Source organism: Phragmites australis, chromosome 4 (genome assembly GCF_958298935.1).
Source record: "Phragmites australis chromosome 4, lpPhrAust1.1, whole genome shotgun sequence".
NCBI lineage: Eukaryota > Viridiplantae > Streptophyta > Magnoliopsida > Poales > Poaceae > Phragmites > Phragmites australis.
This window is the reverse complement of record NC_084924.1, coordinates 32,724,275-32,746,020: the sequence shown is the minus strand read 5'-3', so window position 1 is coordinate 32,746,020 and position 21,746 is coordinate 32,724,275. Positions and strand designations below refer to the sequence as shown.

General features: G+C 43.8%; 2 protein-coding genes across 2 annotated transcripts; both read left to right on the top strand.

The window, feature by feature from the left end:
• The first annotated feature begins 2,847 nt into the window (after nt 1–2,847).
• Nucleotides 2,848–9,720, top strand: LOC133916153 (vacuolar-sorting receptor 1-like). Its single transcript, XM_062359689.1, has 12 exons — nt 2,848–3,684; nt 4,957–5,640; nt 5,776–5,864; nt 5,970–6,039; nt 6,114–6,197; nt 6,294–6,370; nt 6,470–6,551; nt 7,137–7,219; nt 7,299–7,365; nt 8,188–8,319; nt 9,080–9,189; nt 9,341–9,720. Exons 1-12 carry the CDS (start codon nt 3,378–3,380, stop codon nt 9,443–9,445), a joined length of 1,890 nt encoding a protein of 629 aa, XP_062215673.1. The 5' UTR covers nt 2,848–3,377; the 3' UTR covers nt 9,446–9,720.
• A 6,024-nt stretch (nt 9,721–15,744) lies between these two features.
• Nucleotides 15,745–19,813, top strand: LOC133916152 (probable LRR receptor-like serine/threonine-protein kinase IRK). The gene is made up of 3 exons (XM_062359688.1): nt 15,745–16,111; nt 16,212–17,868; nt 18,003–19,813. Exons 2-3 carry the CDS (start codon nt 16,421–16,423, stop codon nt 19,462–19,464), a joined length of 2,910 nt encoding a protein of 969 aa, XP_062215672.1. The 5' UTR covers nt 15,745–16,111; nt 16,212–16,420; the 3' UTR covers nt 19,465–19,813.
• Nucleotides 19,814–21,746: the final 1,933 nt, after the last annotated feature.

Sequence of the window (21,746 nt, the reverse complement as noted above, 5' to 3'; positions counted from 1 at the left end):
ACTAACCGACTTGATATCCATTGCAGGTAACCAAGAACTATCCACTACTATTACCCACAACAAGCAACCAACCATCCAGTTGCTATCCATCACAGGTAACACCTCATCAACCAACCCAAAATAATCATATGAAGGGATCACGCGCTCTTAACCATGAGCACGGCTAATATATCAGTTTTACACTCTGTACAGGTTGTCCAACTTTACCCACGAGTCATGATTTTCGTATGTTCGTGCCATCACAACACTTACATACTTCCGAGATGTGCGGCTAAGTTTCACTACAAAGCATCCTCTCAATAAGAATAAGCCTGCCGAAGTTTTACCATCGTCAAAGTGGCATCGTACCACTTAGAAGCTCCCTCTTGCACCTTATAGCTCCAGAAAGAATCACTTTTCCTTCCTACACCATCATTGGCTTATACTACGTTGAGGATCTGCTAATTAATTGGTCAGGTTATATCCATATAAGCCTTGTGATTGAACTATTAATCGGGGTTACCCGTTCCATGAGCTGGTCCTTAGGATACCTAGTAGACACTACCACCAATTATAGTGCTTCCACGCACCTGTGCATTCCCGCAATATCATCATCTAACCTTCTACTCAATATCCTTATGTTCCAAGTTGCTGCAACAGTTACTAGTATTCCCAACTCATAGTTGCGTAGACTATTAGTCATATTTAACCGATAACCCAACCATAATCTTGTGCAAAGCTAAGTATAAGCTACCTAACATAACCACTACTGACAACTAGGATGACAATGGATATATGGAACATGGTATTATAAGTAAATGAAATTCAAAATTATCAGCATGCATATTTGAAATAAATAACGTATTTGAAAAACTGGAATCAGAATGTTTAAGGACACTTGCCTCATCCAACTTGCTGCTTTGACTTTTCAAAGACTTGGTCCTGGAGATTCTCGAACTGCTCTCGAAACATGCCAAAAAAGCACACAATAATATTATCTAAGAACAGTGCACTAAACAATAGCTAACATCTATGAAAAAAATATTAAACGATAGTATACGTTGCTACAAACATGTGAGCATAACAATCATCTAAATCGAATCTAGAAAAAAAATTACGTTAAAAACAAGTTTAGGGTTACAGCTGAAAAAAAAAAGACTCTATTTAAATAGAACTGGAAGGATATAGTCTTTTTTTAAAACTTAGGGATGGGTGATTGGTGATGGACGGTGATGGTAACGGTGATGTTCTTATAGTGGTTAGGGAAGACGGCGATGACAACGCTAAAGTTAGTCAGTGTGGTGTTGGAGGTAAGGGTCAACGGAATTCTTACCGATCCCGATGAAGATAAGTTGCAGAGATTAACAACGTAGAAATAGGAGTCATGGTTGGTAGAGGCGGCTGTCGAAGAGCTACACTAGTTTGAGAGTTGGTGACTGTAAGAATGGCGCACATGGCAGCGTCAGGGATGGGCCTCGCGGTGGGGATGGATTGGAGTTAGGGTTACCTTATCTTGTATGTAGTGCTGGTCGATTTGGGCCGTTTATTGGAGATCCAAAAGCCACACAAACGAATGAAGCAAGGAAATGAAGTCTGACAGAAAACTTGTTGGCGTGTTTCACGTGGAAAAGCTGCAGGTCCCTGTCGCCGGCACACAAGAATTGTCCGCGTCTCATTGACGGATGGTGATTGCCTTAGATGACACTGACATTCTGACAGCGACCTGTTTTTATCAGTATCGTTGAGGATATGCTGAAAGAAAAATTAAAACACTCTCGAGCTTGGATCGAGCCATACTTGATACTTCCCCGTGAACAAATACAAGTTGCAATCCCTCTTGTTTGCCCCCGCCTAAGTTTCACGCGGCAGGACCAAACTTTGCATAAACAACTCAAATTGCTCTATAGCGGTGTCTTTCAAGATTTAATCCAGTTATCATATAACCTTTACTGTATAAAATACAAGTTGATTTTTATATCAACTTTTTTCTCTCCATCTATCTAATTAAACTCATTTTAAATTCAAATAATTTATCTACTTTTACTATCTATTATAGTTTTTTAGCCTCGCTATCTCGTTATCGACTACGAATATATGATATATTTTATTAAAAAAATAAATAAATAATTAGAATCAAAATTAGCGGATAATCTTATCCTCTTTTTTATATATCTAAATCAAACTACAACATACGTATTCTTTAAACATCGCTCCTATGATACATTCAAATCTCTATATCTTAAATTTGTAATTGATTGATATTATTATATTTAATATTTATATTTTGGTTGTAACTCACCAGAGTCACAAAGCTAGAGCCTATGCATGATACCAGAGGTAGCTAAATAGGCGGTCCAACTCGGCACACGGTAGGTCTGATGATCTTTTTTTTGCCCGTTAATCCTCGAAAAATTAGAAAAAATCATAAAAACTTACTTTCACCTAGAATCGAATACACGATCTTCTGCTTGTGAATTAAACACACTACTATTATACAACATATTCTATATTGTATTAGATTTAAATAAATTATATAAAATATTAAAAAATAGAAACAGTTAAATGGATCGTACCATATTAGTCTCAAGCACGACCCAAACCATCGTGCCGTGCCAGTCCGACCTGTTAGCTATCGTAACGTGCCAGTGCCTGAACCGAGCCAAAATAACCGCGCCTCGTATCAATCTATTTGATCCAATCCATTGGCCACCTTTGCGTGATACAGCAATTTTCCCTGGAAAGATTATCCCTTGAGAACGGTTCGGTAGGGGAACACGAGACGTTGACCTGGAGACTGGAGAGGCGAATCTCGAAGCTAGCATAAGAAATCAAAGCCTATTTACCCTCCTGACCCACGCGATCCCCGAGCTCACGGTCTCACGCTGCCTGGGCACCTTGGCTACCCATCCATGACTGATCCAACGGCCTCTGCGTCGCGACGCAGGCACTGACAGCTTTCGCGTGGTTTAGTTTAGTCGTTTGGAGGGCTTGCTTGGTTGGGCTTGCTTGGACGGAGCGAGCAAACGACGACTTCCCCGCGTGCGCCCCGCGCGGAGGCGTTCCAAGTCCAGCTCCGTCCCTCCTCCATTCATCGGCTGATCAACCTTGGCTAGATCTCGCCGGCCGCCTCCAATTGTTTTTCTGCTCGGCCCCGGGGTCTTTCAATAGGCCCATAGATCTGCGCCTCGTGGAAATCTCCGCTTCTTGCGGTCCATCTCTTGGATCGATCTCCCATTACAATCCCGCATAAACCTCGCTCTTTGATCCCGAGTCCATCCAAAGAATCATTTTTTTTCTGCCGGCTCGGCAGAAAGATTCGAGCTTCGTTTATCAAGAGCTCTGGGCGCCGTTCTTGGTCAATTTAGCGCGAGTTGGCTGTGTTCTGATCAGGGGGGCGCATGATGAGGGCGCCGGCGTGGTGGGCGCTGCTGCTGGTGACGGCGCTGGCCATGGCGAACACGGCGATGGGGAGGTTCGTGGTGGAGAAGAACAGCATACAAGTTACGTCCCCCGAGGAGCTCAAGGGCAAGTACGAGTGCGCCATCGGCAACTTTGGGGTGCCGCAGTACGGGGGCACCCTGCACGGCTGGGTCGAGTACCCCAGGTCCAACAGGAAGGCGTGCCAGAGCTTCGACCAGTTCGACATCTCCTTCAAGCCCAAGCAGGCCGGGGGCCGCCCCAACTTCGTCCTCATCGACCGCGGAGGTGATGGCAATTCTTTCTTGGCCTTTTGGGTTTCTTGTTTCCATTCAGTTGTGTTGCGCTCGGTAGTTTGGAAATTTGGTGGTTCTTTATAGAGGTGCAAATTGTTGAACCTAAAGGTACCCACTAACTCTCTTTAATTCAACTAATAACACTACATTTCTCAAATTGAGCACCCCTAGTTATTTATCGAGCTGTTCTTTGGAAATTTGTGGTCGATCAAGTAGTGAAGCAAATTAACGAGGGTAATCTTTTAGCGTGATTCATTCACTCTAGTTCTAGCATTAATTACTGGTCAGTTAGCTTCTAGTAGCTCGCTTACTGAGGATGTGTTGTGTGGCTTTCTATTTTGGTTTCTATTCCCTTGGATACGGTTTTTCCTTTCCTTTTTTGGAAAAATGATAAAAATCTGTTTGATGCTCTATCTAATCCTGTGGTGAGGTAGTTAGGGACTTAGGGTGAGCTATCCAGCTGTTAGTTTGATCGAGGAGTAATATCTGTGCTCGATGATTACTTTGGTTTGCTTTCGGGGCAGCAGTTCGTTTCAACTATTGTGGAACATTGAATTGAAGACGCGGCATATATGATACTTTTAAAACGAGTTAAGAATATTCTGTAGTTCAATTTGTATGAGGAGATGCTTTGACTGTTTAACTGGTTAAGATTCTACTATCTTTATGGTATAGTTCGTTTGTGACAAATTTGAAGTCATGCTTGTTTTGTATGGTTACCAATTATCAGTAGATACCTAATTGTAATTTGACAAAAGGTGGTTACTTATCCATGTAGCATGGTACATTCATATTATTCGAATCTTGGTTTAGTTATGCTTCCTATGGTGTCAGCACCAGAAGCTGCTGGCATAGCAAAAATTGTATTAAAAAAACGCATCTTCAAACTGGCGTGATGCAGAACTACAAGAAAAATAAGGTTCATATTAGATGTCTAACTTCAATAAAACAGAATTGAATATAATATTCCTTGTTACAGTTGGAACAGGAATTAACATGTACGATACTGTAGACTTTTCTGTTTCACAACTTATTCATCTGTTTAGGAGGCCTCCATCTGTCATATACGGTAGAGTTGATTCAGGAAAATAGTTATTGTTGATCTTTAAAAAAATCGTTATTATTCTCTCTGTGTAAAACATGGAAGTATTTAAACATTTGGGGTGCTTAAAAGTACTCTTTGGTACACATTACAAGGCTTTTCAATAATGACTGAAACAAGCTTCTTCTAATTTTCTAGTCCATTCTGTTTTCTGATGCACAGACTGCTTTTTCACAATCAAGGCATGGAATGCACAAAATGCTGGAGCTGCAGCAGTTCTTGTTGTGGATGACAAGGCGGAACCTTTAATCACAATGGACAACCCAGAAGAAGGCAAAGAGCACCTAGAAAACATCACTATTCCCTCAGTGCTTATAACAAAGAAATTGGGGGATGACCTTAAGAAATCTGTGGAAAAAGGTGATATGCTTAGCGTTCTTCTGGACTGGAGGGAATCTCTTCCCCATCCCGATGAGCGTGTGGAGTATGAATTCTGGACAAACAGTAACGATGAATGTGGTCCTAAATGTGATATGCAAATGGACTTCGTGAGGAGCTTTAGAGGAACTGCACAAGTTCTTGAGAAAAAGGGTTACACCCAGTTTACTCCTCATTATATTACATGGTATTGTCCAGAAGCCTTTGTCAGAAGCAAGCAATGCAAATCACAGTGCATCAATCATGGGAGATACTGTGCACCAGACCCGGAACAGGATTTTAGCGAAGGATATGATGGAAAAGATGTCGTGGTTCAAAATCTACATCAAATTTGTGTATTCAAGATTGCTAATGAGACTGGAAAGCCATGGTTATGGTGGGACTATGTGCATGACTTCGCACGTAGGTGCCCAATGAAGGAGAAGAAATACACACATGAATGTGCCAGTGATGTTATTAAGTCACTTGGTACGTCTATTTGGTACTGATTCCATGTATCACTTGTTACTAAGTTCTCTATCGTTTTGTGGTTCTTTAGTAACGTGAAACTAATTTACTAAGTTACTGCCATGTAAATATTACTGTGACACTCCCTTTTTATAGGATTGGACATTGAGAAGATAATCAAGTGTGTTGGAGATCCTGAAGCTGATGAGGAAAACGAAATTCTAAAGGCAGAACAAGATTCCCAAGTACGACTTTATGCATAAATAGTAACATTTTTGTTGACTAATGCTATGTGCTTGCATATTTGCTTCAATTTATGGTATACTTAGCTCTACACTTTTATTATATAGATTGGTCATAGTAAAAGAGGAGATGTCACAATACTACCAACCCTTGTCATCAACAACAGGCAATACAGAGGTCTGCCTATTATTTTGTAGCACCATCTTTTTGGGTGCAATGTTGTTTGTGTCACATTTTAGGCTTTTCTTCAGGCAAGTTGGACAAGGTCGCTGTCCTGAAAGCAATATGTTCTGGATTTGAGGAGACAACTGAGCCTGCTATTTGTTTGAGCGAAGGTCTGTAAGTTCTTTTATTTTACTACAGAAATGTCTTCCTAGATCTTATCAGATGCGGCATTTACTCTTTTCTTTCCTTCTATTTATTTCATATAGACGTTCAAACAAATGAGTGTTTGGATAACAATGGGGGTTGCTGGCTGGACAAGGCTAATAATGTTACTGCATGCAAGGTACAGTTTTGATGCCACATATGCTGCTGATATTTCACCTTATCTTCTTTCTCAATTCTTTTATAGTGAGAGTTCTGATTGCATTATATGAGAATGCAGGATACCTTCCGTGGGCGTGTTTGTGAGTGCCCTACTGTGAAAGGTGTAAAATTTGTTGGTGATGGATATACCAATTGTGAAGGTCCTCTCTGAATTTACTTCTGGGATTACATCAGCGCAAGTTATTTCTATAATGGCGATTTCTGATCAGTTATAATATTACTACCTTCGTTCTCCTTTACTTATCATTGGGACATTGCATGGTCTCCAATGCTTGAATGCACTCAGATATGTTGAGGTTTTGAAACATTGACTATGCACATTTTAGGAGGACAAGTAGAAGAGAACAAAAGTAGTAGTAAATCAATATTATTTGTCTTGCTAGTATTGTACTTTTGCCCAATAGCATCTTCTTTTCAGGTACCCCCTTCGGTCAAAAATACTTGATGTTTTGGACATGACACGATCACCAATGTGTACCTTTGACCACTCTTTTCTATTAGAATATATTTGTAAAATCCAATAAAGTTATGAGATTATGAAAGTATTTTTCAAGACAAATCTATAGATATAATTTTCATGTTTCCAAACTAAATATCTTAAAAGTTATTGGTAGTCAAAGTCTCACAAGTTTGATTAGATCTTATCCAAAACGTCAAGTATTTATGACTTGAAGGAGTATATGTTAGTTGATAGTATAACTTTGATTGACATTTGCCATTGTCAGCTTCCGGCATTGGCAGGTGTGAAATCAGTAATGGAGGGTGTTGGAAGGAAACTAAAAATGGGAAGACAATATCTGCCTGCTCAGTAAGTAGATGTTCTTGGTACATTAGTTTTTGCTTTCCAGTTTGTTTACAGTGTGAAAACTAAATCTGGAATTCTGCAGAACAAAGAATCTGAAGATTGTAAATGTCCAGCAGGTTTCAAGGGTGATGGAGTCAAAAGTTGTGAAGGTATCATTCACAAACTAGATTTTTACAGCCTTGAATGTGCAAAATTATTCTTAAGGGGCATAAATTGATTCTGTATATTAGACCAAAGGCCTTGGATCTGCTTTTATTGAAAGCAAAAAAAGGTTTTGATGGGGTTAATTATTTAATACCTTATAATCTAAGCACTGAAAACATAACGAAGAGTTCTGAAATCCCTGGGACACTGAGATAACAACTAGCACAGAAACCATGAGCAAAGCCAAAATACAGTAACTGTACATATCAGCAACTAAGTACTACCACTACAGAAGACAATGAAATGAATGTCAACCAAAGCTGCTGCTGCATCCTTGCAGTCTAGTAGAAGATTTTCCACCCCAGCGACCTCCTTGTTTTGCACCATCAACTTTTGTTGCTGTAAGAAAAGCATATGATTTCTGAACGATTGCTGGAGAAGAATCTAGCACATTCTGAAAAACCCTACAGTTACTTGTCCGCCACAGTGCCCAATCAACCCCATCTAACAGAAAAGGTCACATCTTGTTTCTCTTGGCACCTCTAAACCCCAGAAAATTCAGCTCATAATTCTCCCAACTGTGTTGTTTTGGGTGCCACTTTAAGGCATCTCTGATCCAACACCATACAACCTGACCCAGCGTGCACCCAAAAATTATACAATAAACAGTTTCATATGTTTACCCAAGTCCACTTCTGTTTGAACAGATAATCTGTCATTGGAGTTCTTACTGTACATTTTACCTGGCTGGTTTTATAATTCCAATTTTGAAAATTTCGGACTTGCATGGAATTTTTTTTGATATATTTTAATCTACCTATTTGCAGATATTGATGAATGCAAAGAGAAACTTTTCTGTCAGTGCAAGGGTTGCAGCTGTAAGAATACATGGGGAAGCTACGAGTGCAGCTGCGGTGGTGACAATATGTTATACATGAGAGAGCATGACACTTGTATCAGTGAGTAGCCTAACCTGCACTTTTACATAGCCATCTAGTTGTATCTCTTCATATTTTTCCTTGCACGCACCTGTATCAGTGATGAGATGGTTGATATTATACTTCCTTTTAAACACTGTATGAAACTATCTGTTTCTCAGTCTCTGTCAGTTTCTGAAATAACGCAGGTATGCACTAGTTGCTTAATAAACTGGTGATTATCTTAACAAAAAAAATCCTTGGTGTTGCACAATCTTACATTGATTATAGCCTTATCTATGTGCTCCACCCAACCAAGCTATTAGTCGGATCACTGGAACTATATATTCCTGGGAACTGTAATGTCTTTTTTCTTTTGCAGAAGTTTCATTGCAGTTCTAAGTTGCTTCTAGTGAAGCAGCAAGCGTAGCAGCTGTTAGCAATGTGATATGGATTGTTGCCTCTTCATTTTTTTTTTAAATTAGACCCTCTTATATTTTGAGATTGCTTTACGTCGAATGCATGTAATGTTCACAGTTTTATTGATGGATTTTGTGGACCTACCTAAATAGATATTTTTGCGTCCTGGTCAGTATCATTTCTCAGTTCTCCTTTTTCTCTAGCATCTCTCTGGCATTTGGCTTCACTTTCTTTACCACCCTAACTCAAACAATAGCAGTACATCATGCACGTGCATATAAAATAAATGTATGGATATTCTAATAATCTAAGATGTTAGCCACTATTTACTTTACCTTTTTATATTGTGCTAGTCTCATGCTATTTTCTAAACGCTGCGCAGGCAAAGTGGCTACTACGGCAGCTGTTGGCTGGAGCTTCCTGTGGGTTATTTTCTTCGGACTCATTTTTGCTGGGGTTGGAGCATATGCAGTGTACAAATACAGGCTGAGGGTAAAACAACTCATCATCTCTCTATTTTCTCTCTACCCTTTTACCTTTATTTGCAAGTGGTCACATGTAGGACTTGATTTGTTGGCTGTTACTACAAGAATGATACATTTGTTACTGCCTGAATCAAATCTGCGTTATCATTTGTTATCAGAGTTACATGGATTCGGAGATTCGCGCCATCATGGCTCAGTACATGCCTTTGGATAACCAAGGAGGAGCAAACCAGCATCATGTTGCGCATGCTGGTGATATTTGAAATGGCACTCCTTTCAGTGGCAATCGACTTTGGAGAGGACAACTAAGCCCAAAGATACGGGCTGTGTGCGAGAAGATTTGTCGTGCCATGTATAATTCTAAGAGACACATTGTTGCCCGCCACTTTTCTCATGCTCGTGATGAACAGCATAGGGGATCATCATAGTTTAGCCCTTGATCGCCTTTTACATGTCAGCATTGTGTAAATACTGTTGTTCGGACTACAGATTTTTCTCTTGCCCTTACCTCAATAAAGCTTGAGCCTTCCAAGTGGTACACCAATGCAGCAATGCTTGTGGCATTGTTTTTATATATCTGTATCTGTGATCACTGGTTATTTCTGTTCGAACCTGTCAATCGATCTGCTTTCATTGCATTGCACGGTTATGGTTTATGAACGAACTGCATACTTATGCAACTGTGCATGATAAATTGTTTGCTCTCCCCAAGAGAAGACATGAAAAGGAGCATACTGAAACTTTGTGTGGTAGGATTGCAGCATTCAGGAGCTCCAAAAGGGAAGACAACCGACAAAGAACGAAGCGCGTGTGCAGCCTTTCCATAGAAAAAGCTTAGGCAGCATGATAGCGTGTGCATTGTGATATTCCTTTCTTTTGAGGGAGGGAGTGAGCTGCACGATTGATTCCTCTGCTCTTTTGATACTGCTATATCTTGTTGCTCCGAGATGCTCACATCTTCCATGATTCGTCTGGGTAGAGTTTTTGAACCATAGTCATGGCAGAGTTCCCAGATCAATTCTTTCGAGCTGTTCATTTTGGCCATTCCCTACTGCTAGATTAGTAATTCAGCAGGCTTCTCTTGAGGTGGTCATTCTGCAGGCTGCAGCTATGGACTCGGCTCGCCGGTTCGGAACGATACGTCTGCCGCACTTGGCTAGTGCAGCTATGTGTATAACAAGTCGTCCAAATAAGCTTGTGCATTGGCGCTGTCACTTAGCTGAACTCTGGCTGAGATTTTGCCTTTTTCGAGGAATTCTGGTGAGGGTTTTGAGCGACCATGTGAAAGTAGCAATGTTCCGTAGGGATATGATCGCGCTGCCATCATGCTCATTCTACATGAACGATCATTGTGTTGATGAAGGGACATCCTCATGACACGCGATAGGAACTTAGGAAGCCCCAAGTGCAATTTTTGAGTGAATTTTTTTGAACAAATTTGAGTGAATTTGGGGCACGTGGATTTCGGACAAAGTACAATTTGGGTAAGAATCACGCAGCTAGCGCCGCTAGCATCAAGAAGCCACGAACGGTTCACGGCTGTAGGTAGGTCCCATGCTCAGACGCCCGTCGTTGTCACAGGCGTTAAACCATCTTCATCTTTCTTTTTGCCAGTCTCGTTCACTTCGTGGAAAAATTCCTATTCCTTTTAATGTTTCATCTATTTTCTTTCACGGTTCTCTTTACAAAATGATTCTCTCTCATTTTTTCTACTCTAAGATTTTTTCTTATTTTATCTTATAAATCTCTTCGAAAAGAAAATATTAAAAGATAGGAAAAAATAAAAGAATATAAAAACCGATAGAGAATTAGGAGAGGGGGAGAAGAGAGACAGCGACCCGGTGCATGCGGAGAGAGCTAGGATGGGGGCACAGGCGCATGGCGGAGCGTAATGAATGCGTATTGATTGATGGATGGCGGCAATCTAAACGCCCTGCTGCTGCCTGCCTCCCGCATGCGCCCCTGTCCTGTCCTGCAGGAGGTGCCGTCCAGCTCCAGCAAGGGGCGGAGAGCCCGAGCCGCGCGCGCCTTGGACGCCGAGCCGGACGCGAACGGGACAAACGCCGCAGCGGACATCGATTCCCCGCCCGTCGCGCGGTCGGACGCGCCACCCTGCCGTGCTGCTCCCACCGGTGCGCGCCCGACTCGGCGTTCTTCCTCGCCGCGCGGTGCCGAGAAGCGGGATCCCGGACGCGTCCTCTATTATTTTCGTGTGGCGCGCCCGCCCGCAGGCCCAGTGCGCCCGCGGCCGTGGCCATCGACCGGCTGGCACGAGAGAGAGTTCGAGGGCACAGGGTTCAGGACTCCCCGGCTCTCTTCTGCGATTCCCAGGTTTGGCCAGCGCCGGAAGCCTGGAACAGTGATGCCCCTGAATTTAGTCTAGTGGAGACTGTAGACGTATCATGCAGGGTAGCAGGGGGCCAGAGCGGCGCATCAATGGCTGGCGCACCCAGATGTACTGCGTGCTCATTGTCTCATGCCGTGCGATCTGCAAACTCGTGAAGCGATCCGTGCAGCAATATAATGGGCTCCCGTGATCAATATAACATGGGGCCGGAGCGCAGTGGCAAAGCTAAGCAGTGAGCCGTACTCCGAGCTGTATCGGCGGGATTCGATCATCCTTCCTGCATTTAATTTTGAGTAGTCTCTAATAAAAACTGGATAAGATATATAAAAGATGCAGAGGTGGATAATAGATCCATACCAAGATCATGAGCTGCCCTATAATGAAACCGTCACTAGTTGCGAGTATTTTCTTTTCTAACTAAGATTGGAGAAAGAAGATCTAAGACGGATCTGTAGAGAATATGGTCAGAAATCCATAATAGAGTCTGATCACAACGACCGAATTAATTATTCTCATCGAGAAACTTTGACTACCAAGTAGGGAATATATACTCCGAGAATATAAACTAATTTTTCTATATATATATATATATATATATATATATAACATGGGGTTATGTGAGCTCCAAATCAATGGTTTGATGCTCTGTATCTCTAAGGAAGGTGCACTCGGATACAATGGAAAGAACAATTTTGAGCAGGGGTGACAGAGGTGTATTGGCATCATGATAAATTAAAATTTTTAGTAATAACTATCTTATTTTGATCATATATGTACAAGAGTAAATTATGCTTTATAACTAATGTTATTTTGGATTGTGTATTTGATATCACTCTTATATAAGTTTCAACTTCGCCCCTAATTTTGCTGAAGAGAAAGAGGAAGGAGACGACATGTCCTCGTGCATGACAAGTGAGAATTGAAGGAGAACTCACATGCTACGGGTGGAAACTAAACATAGATCCAACATCGCCACTTGTGAGAGCGACCTTCTTTGAGGCTAGACTGGACGTGCGGCATTCGGGGATCAAATCTAGGTGGGCTCAACTGCTTGATACGGGTTTGCCAATCGAGCTCTATGCTAAGATTCAGCTTACCGGCCGGAGCTCAGAATGTCGGGATCAAATCTAGGTGGTCTCAGCTGCTTCATGTGGGTTTGACAATCGAGCTCTGTGCTAAGGTTCAGCTTACCGATCGGAGCTTGGTAACTGAGCTCTAGCGGTAATCGAAAAGTCGTGGTTAATGGTCGAAATTTCAAAAAAAATGGGACAAAATTCATTTGAACAAATTTAAAATTTGGGAAAATTGTAATTTTGCCAGCTCGATAACCGGTCGAATTGGACCGGTTACCGAGCGGTTTGCTCGGTAAATCGAGCGGTTTGCTCGGTAACCGAGGGATAAAAAATCGTCCGAATTGCTGTGATAATCGAACGATTTTGAGCGATTACCGAGCAGTATGGACACATTATCGATAATTGTGTAGGAAAATCATAAAAAACAAAAAGTCACCAATAAATCATGGAAAAAATAGTATAGTACCATGGTATGTTTTGTAACATCATATAAAATTTTGGCATGATATTTGCTCTATTTTGGAAGTTTCGAAGTCAATAAACAAATAGTAATAGCAATTCGAACACGAACATATAATTGTTTCTTCAAATATATACGTACATTACATATGCAGCGCCTGAAATTAATAAATATATATCAAATTAGCCGTAGTAAAGCTAAAAACGCAATTACATCCCATCCTTCAGTACTTACTATAGTATCCACGCCGCATGCAACCTACGAGATGGAAAAAAATTAGTGTAATAACATGGTATGGAAATATAGTAGTTGCAAAAAGTAAATTTGCATCACCTTTAGAGCCACCAGCTTGGGGGGCGATTACATTCAGCCATATTATACTCATCGATGGACATTAGCATTAGCCGTCGTGTCGATAGCAACTCTGCCTTAAACTCAGCCTTTGTTTACCATGTCCATGCAGAAGTGATTGACCATTGTCCTTGCAAAATGACGTAAAACTCAGGATCTTACCACTCATAGACCCACTGAATATGAGACTCTGACTGAGCATTGGGGACAGAATAGTGGTACGGATACGATCCAAAACTACTCTCCATGCCATAGCTGCTGGAATAGCTCACACTATCTTGTGGTCTATTGTGGCCACCATGTATTATATGCCTTGGTAAGGATGGAGCACCATGGTCCTGATCCTGTGTGACATGTGAAAACTGACTCTCACCAGTGAATTGCACGGGAGGAACGACAGATGATTGGCATGGAGGAACATCACCACCCTGACCATTATCATCACCGCTGTCAGTCTTTGAGTTGCTGTCATCCGATTCTTGGTAAGTTGGACTCTTTGGGTCACTATCCGTGCTCTTATCGTTTTGCACTTGTTTTTTGCCCTTGCTCTTAGTCTTCTTGCTCTTCTTTGTATGCGTCATTTGCTTCTTCCTCTTTCCCGTGTGTGTCATCAACCACTATAGCAGCCTACTATTGTAAGTCAGGTGTGTTCGCTGTGTCTGTCACCAGGTGAGTAGGCAGGGGTACGACGCTATCTGTGTCCTCCTCATCAAGCTCAGGGGCTACATTTGATCTCTCGGTCTCCATCGATGTTCAAATCGCTAGTCAACTCAATTGAACAAAAATTATCAATGGTTAGTCAACTAATAAACTTATTTGAACGAATATTAGCACCATTTACACCTAAAATCGATAGTAAATGACCGATTGTCTAGCACGAATATTACCAACATTTGTATACGGACAATTCAATGTAATAAGGTCTATAACCCAGCGAATCAACCGCTACATGTTCCTAATCGACTACACGACAAACTGCTGCCCCTTGTAACACCGCTTACTGAGTATAATACACGAAAAAACGCTACTAAACAGTCCACAACCGAACACATCATGCACTGCATCATCGAAATACCACGCAATCTACAACTACCGACCATATATCCTCGATTACCGACCGATAAACATGAAAAATCGAATTAGTGGCGGCGATTACTGAAGCTTCGAAGCTTGACCGACGGTTACCGAAGTGCGGCGATAACTGGCGACGCGCTGGGTGGAGCCAGTCGGTTACCGCTCGTATGCGGTCGGTAACCGACCTCCCTAGCTCGATTACCAGACCTGCCTCGTCGGATTTGCGCTGGAGAACACCGAAAAAGGTCGGGCGGTCGCCGGCGCCGTGGCTGGTGCTGCGGGAGGTGGGGTGGGGAAAGTCTGCAGTGCACAGATAGCTCCAAACCGACGCATCCTTATCCACTGACCGTGGGCCGAAAATGTGCCGATCTGTACTGTTCATTCGGCCCAGTAGACAAAACAACCCATTTAAAAGAAATCCGAACTTTGCTCGTCAATTTGGAGCTCCAAACGAGATTTATTTCAAATTTGGTTTTCACAGATACTCTTAAAATTAGCTCTAGTTTTTTATTGGATTTTTTTGGAATTTTTGATTTTTTAAAAATCGGTTTGAATTTTTGAATTCAAATTCATTACCGCTCGACTTTTGAAACCGAATGGGACCGAGAAGGTTGATAACCACAGTTTTTGCTCCGTAATCATCGCATTTTTTTAACCGTGCTATGTGCTCGTTCGCTTATCACGGGAGATTACCAACATTCGGATCTTCTTTAGACCACGCAGATCTTCTTTAGGGCCCGTTTGGCAGAGCTCCAGATTCAGCTTCTGAGCTGAATCTGGAGGAGCTCTGCCAAACGGCAGAATTTGGCTTTAGCTCCCTGAGTGAATCACTTCTCCTGATTCACTTAAATGAACTAAAAGTTGAGGAGCTGAAAAACGCTGATTCTCCTGAGGAGCTGACCACGCTGATTCTCCTGATTCATAGAGTTTATCCTAGAGAATCATTAAGAATCATTTTCAGCCACAGAATCACTTCCTCAGAGAATCAATTTTTTTTAGAGAATTTGAATCAGGAGAAGCTCTGCCAAACAGACCCTTAGACCACGCAGGCTCCACAGACAGCGGCTGCGGATCGGAGACACGACGACATGGTCGCAGCGGCGGACGCATCGCTGAGAACGCAGAATTCACACGCTCCAAAGTCCAAACGGGGGCCGTGCGCCTGTGCCTGTGCCTGTACCAAGCACGAAACTGGCGCAGGCAAATTGCAGCGCACCGCAGAGGCAGCCCCCGCCTCAAAAGCACCGACGCGTCCACGCCCGGTCCACCGCAGCCTCGAACCGAGCAGCTACCCGCCTACCCCCACGAGTTTCGAGGAGGAACCCAGCGCACGGACAGTCGGACGCCCTCTCGGTCCATGCACCCGGCCCATCCCGTGCGCCGCGACCCGCCCCCGCCCCGCCCCCGTCCGCGGTTGAACCTGCTCCCTCACCGTCCGATCAGCGAATCTTGTTCCCCCTGCCCTGGAGCAGCTTCTGTTTTGCTCTTTTTCTATCTCGCGACGCCAGTCTCGACCCACTCCCGTCCCTGCTGCACCCCCCTCCCTTTCTCTCCATCTCTCTCGCTGCAATGGTGTTCTCCTGCGAGGCGGCGGCGGCTACGTAGACGGGCGCATCCTGGCTCGGTACGTACGCTTCTACTTCTGCTACTAAAAGGTTGCTCTTGGCGTCCATTTCTAGAGCTTAATCACTTACATTTGTGCTGTTCTTCTCTTTAATCTGCAGGAGAGAAGAAGGCGCCATTTGAAGCTTGGAGGCCGTCTCCCTCAGATTTAAGCAAATCCCACCTCTGATATCTTCTCTCCTCCCTCCAAATCGCCTTCTTGCGGCGTTTCTGTGAGCATTTGGGCCGCCTCCTTGAGCTTCCGGCGCCCAAAAAACGCCTCCCTTTCTTGCTGCTCTTCGTGCCGGCGGGGCTACGAGTCGGGGCAGCAATGCAGCATCTCGCGCTGCTGGTTCTTGCCCACCTCGTCCTCCTGGTGGTGGCGGACGCCAAGGGCGGCGTGGCCGGGCTGGACGATGACGTGCTGGGCCTGATCGTGTTCAAGGCCGACGTGGTGGACCCAGAGGGCCGCCTCGCGACGTGGAGCGAGGACGACGCGCGGGCCTGCGCCTGGGCCGGCGTCACCTGCAACCCACGCACCGGCCGCGTCTCGGGCCTCTCCCTCGTCGGCTTCGGCCTCTCCGGCAAGCTCGGCCGGGGCCTCCTCCGCCTTGAGGCCCTACAGTCGCTCTCCCTCGCCCGAAACAACCTCTCCGGCGACGTCCCCGCTGAGCTCTCCCGCCTCCCGGCGCTCCAGGCGCTGGACCTCAGCGCCAACGCCTTCGCGGGCGCCATCCCGGATGGGCTCTTCAGCCGGTGCCGCTCCCTCCGCGACGTCTCGCTCGCCGGCAACGCCTTCTCCGGCGACATCCCGCGGAAAGTCGGCGCGTGCGCGACGCTCGCGTCGCTGAACCTGTCCTCCAACCGCCTGGCCGGCGCGCTGCCCAACGACATTTGGTCCCTGAACGCGCTGCGCACGCTGGACCTCTCCGGCAATGCCATCACCGGCGACCTACCGGTTGGCATCAGCAGGATGTTCAACCTGCGGGCGCTGAACCTGCGAGGTAACCGCCTCACTGGCAACCTCCCGGACGACATCGGGGACTGCCCGCTGTTGAGGTCAGTGGATCTCGGGTCCAACTCGCTGTCCGGCAATTTACCAGAGTCCCTGCGGAGGCTCTCCACCTGCACATACCTTGATTTGAGCTCAAACGAGTTCACTGGGAGTGTTCCAACATGGGTTGGGGAAATGGCGAGCGTGGAGATGCTGGACTTGTCAGGGAACAAGTTCTCAGGGGAGATTCCAGGGTCTATTGGTGGGTTGATGTCATTGAGAGAGTTGAGGATGTCAGGGAATGGGTTCACCGGTGGCTTGCCGGAGTCAATCGGTGGATGCAAGAGCCTAATGCACGTTGATGTGAGCTGGAATTCATTAACGGGTGGACTGCCTGGTTGGGTCTTTGCGTCCAGCGTGCAATGGGTGTCGGTGTCGGAGAACACATTGACCGGGGAGGTATCAGTGCCTGTGAATGCATCGTCGGTGCTCCGGGGTGTGGACTTGTCGAACAATGCCTTTTATGGAGTTATTCCATTGGAAATTTCGAAGGTGCAGAACTTGCAATCGTTGAACATGTCGGGGAACTCGATGTCCGGAGGTATTCCGCCTGGCATTTTGGAGATGAAGACACTGGAGGTTCTTGATTTGACTGCTAACCGACTAAATGGGAGCATTCCAGCTGCCATTGGAGGAGAGTCATTGAAGGATTTGAGGCTGGGAAAGAACTCCCTCACCGGCAAAATCCCACCTCAGATTGGCAATTGTTCTGCGCTTGCATCTCTGTAAGTTTAAGCACTTCTTTCTGAGTCAGTTCAGTGACTAGGCAAATGTTTGGAGATTTGCATGTTATTGAACAGTAAACAGTGGGGAGCTAAAGCTTTTTTTTGTTGTCTGATACTTTGATTTCTGTTTGCAGGGATCTTTCAAGTAACAATCTAACAGGAGCAATTCCGGAAACTATAGCCAACCTTACGAATCTTCAGATTGTTGATCTTTCTCGGAACAAGCTCACTGGTGGTCTACCAAAGCAGCTATCTAACCTCCCGCACCTCCTGCATTTCAATATTTCACATAACCAGCTGTCTGGGGATCTCCCTCCTGGTGGCTTTTTTGATACAATTCCCCTATCATCTGTGGCGGACAATCCTGGCCTTTGTGGTGCAAAGCTAAACTCTTCTTGTTCTGGTGTGCTACCAAAACCAATTGTGCTGAACCCAAACTCTTCTTCTGATCCGCTATCACAGACCGAGCATGTGCCTGATGGTGGCCCACATCACAAGAAAACCATACTGAGCATCTCAGCCCTTGTTGCAATTGGTGCTGCTGCTCTAATTGCTGTTGGTATCATTACCATTACTGTTCTTAACCTTCGAGTGCGTCCCCCTGGATCTCATTCTGCCGCTGTCCTGGAACTCTCAGATGGATATCTCAGCCAGTCACCCACAACTGATGTGAACGCCGGCAAGCTTGTCTTATTTGGAGGAGGAAATCCAGAATTCAGTGCCAGTACCCATGCCCTTCTGAACAAGGACTGCGAGCTTGGGCGTGGTGGTTTTGGCACTGTCTACAAGACCACTCTTCGGGATGGGCAACCTGTTGCCATCAAGAAGCTCACCGTGTCAAGCTTGGTTAAATCTCAAGCTGAATTTGAGAGAGAAGTGAAGATGCTGAGCAAGCTACGCCATCGCAACCTCGTTGCACTAAAGGGATATTACTGGACGCCATCACTTCAGCTTCTTATTTATGAGTTTGTCTCTGGGGGTAACTTGCATAAACAATTGCATGATTCATCCACCACGAGTTGCCTCTCGTGGAAGGAAAGATTTGATATAATTCTTGGTATAGCAAGAAGCCTGGCTCATCTCCACAGACATGATATTATCCACTACAATCTGAAATCAAGCAACATTCTGCTTGATGGATCAGGCGAGGCTAAGGTGGGAGATTATGGGTTGGCAAAGCTACTTCCAATGCTTGATCGGTATGTTTTAAGTAGCAAGGTACAGAGTGCACTTGGCTACATGGCTCCAGAGTTTGCATGCAGAACTGTGAAGGTCACAGAAAAATGTGACATGTACGGATTTGGCGTTCTTATTCTTGAGATCCTGACAGGGAGGACACCGGTGGAGTACATGGAAGATGACGTTATTGTGCTCTGTGATGTGGTGAGGGCTGCTTTGGATGAAGGGAAGGTGGAAGAGTGTGTTGATGAGAGGCTCTGTGGAAAATTTCCACTGGACGAGGCTGTTCCGATCATGAAACTCGGTTTGGTCTGTACCTCTCAGGTTCCTTCTAATAGGCCAGACATGTGCGAGGTGGTGAACATCTTGGAGTTGATCAGATGCCCCCAGGATAGCCCGGAGACCGAATTAGGTTAAGCTCTATCTACTTTGTTCCCCTTTTTGTTGGGTTTTTGTTCATTTTGAAATCCTTCGTTGCTTGGTAACTGGTCAAATGATGAAAGATGAAGGGAATTCTATCTAGTGTTCTTTAGATAATAGGAACGAAGTGTGAAGTGTCTAGCTAGTCTTTTGATGGTTAAGGAATCATGTAATGCATGCAGTAGTTTCATGGCTTCCCGGGGTGTTGATGTGTTTGACTTCGATCCTCATCAGTAAGGTGTATGTTGTGGATCCTCTCACATCAGTCCTGGTGGCTTCCTTGCAAGATCACTGTAATTTCAGTTTCAGTTATGCAATTTGTTCAGCTCTCCTGTCATCTCTCATATTGTTATGGATTTGCCACATTTTTTAACACTAAAAACTTGCCTCATTTTGGAGCTTTGTTATCTAACCACCACTGACCTGATCATATTGCACTACTAGACCAAACGAACTCACAACTACCGGAGTTGTCCACATCTTATATTTACTAATTGAAGATTCTTTTTGGTGCCTTTGCGTTAATCTAGAAAAATCATAGAAATTTTCATAAAAAACAAAACATCCAACCGTCGAATTGATTGATTAACTAACACCATGGATCAATAACCAGACGAAACAACATAGAAGATTAAAAAATAATAAATCATAGAGTTTAGCTTTAAGACTACTTCTTGCATTGATTTTCCTTTCTTTTTTGGTTGTAGATGCCTTTTGTCTAACAAAATTATGTTAGCAAACTCTAACTTAGTTACGTTAGCAATCAACATACTTTTCCAAATCAATTAAAATATGTCAATTAAATATGCGTGTAATCAAACATTACAAAATTTTTGATTACAAAATTAAAACAACATAACACAAACATATTACAGATTATCACATAAAAATACTATCAAAGCATTTGTAATTTATTTTAAAAAATAATGAGACACGGTGACGACTAAAAATAATTATAATTTAAAAAAATAAGAAACAAATAAAAATAAATTTGCATAACACATAAAATGAAAAATATAAATTAGATCTATTCACAAATAAAAAACATGATTCCAACATTATGAATAAAAAATCTATTTATATTTTACATTTTAATATTTAAATATAAATAGTTGATGTATCTTAGCATACGACTATTATTAATACAAATATTTATAATTCAGCTGTAAGCTAAATTTTTAGTCTGTGCAGTCGCACAGGTTAATGCGTTAGTACTAACAAGTATCAATCAGAAAAAGTTTGGTGTTTGTTTATCTACCTGGCTTGCTTGGAATCATACAGACAAATCATACACGGTGACCCCACCCAGATGACTGACTGTAATGTGTTCATGTATAAAGAAATGAGAATGTTTACATTGCTCATTTGTCACTTTCTTATGTGCTTCTTCCTTCCTGCATGTCGCGGCATTGCTGGAAGGGTATTTTCGTTTTTTAGTCTCCTTCGGTCCTTCCCGTGGGAGGAGAGTAGGAGACACCCTGTACTCTAAAATCATGGTACACTACAGAGGTTTGTCCTCAATATTGATGTTCAAAGTTTCAGGTATCAGTTTGTCAGTCCATTATTGCCGTGGAGCCTAATTACCGATGACTCGGATAGACATTTGCTAAAGCCGGCATATCATATCATGGCAAGTGCATAAACAAACAAACGAAGTACCTGAAAGTGCAGGAAGAAATCATATCATACATTGTGATCGATGAGTCTCTTGGTGGCTTGGTGCTGCATCTGGAGCCGTTTTGCTTGCAGCGAGCATAAGCTTCGTATTTGTTGGTCCCTACGGATAGGTTGCTTTTTATTTAAGCCCTTGTGGTTGATGCTCCGAGTTGCTTTTTTTTTATTGTCAGCAAGAGACCTTGTGTACTGTACTGTAGCGTAATGTGACCGTGCAGAGTTGTCTTTGGAGCTTAGCGCCTTAGCGAGTGAATTTTCCTGTCGTGCAAGCTGTCCTGGACGCGTTTGCATGTTTGCTGCTTGGAAACACGCTGCCTTGCATTGGCATTCCCAGCTCCACATTTTTATCTCTTGCTGGCAGTCAGTGAAGGATCATGCCTCAGCTGAAGAAGAGCTACCGGCACTCTTTCAGCAATGGCGCTGGGTGGAAGACAGTTCACAAAAGAGCACGGCTTAGGCTTTGGCCCTGTTTCTGTCCTGTTTCACTCCCTCCCCTCCCCCGCTGAAACTTTTGAAGCAAAAACCAGGGCGGGAGAAGCCGAGGGAGGGAAGAGCCATGAATACCTTTTTGACCATCCATCTGATAGTGGTAGGCCCAACGAAAA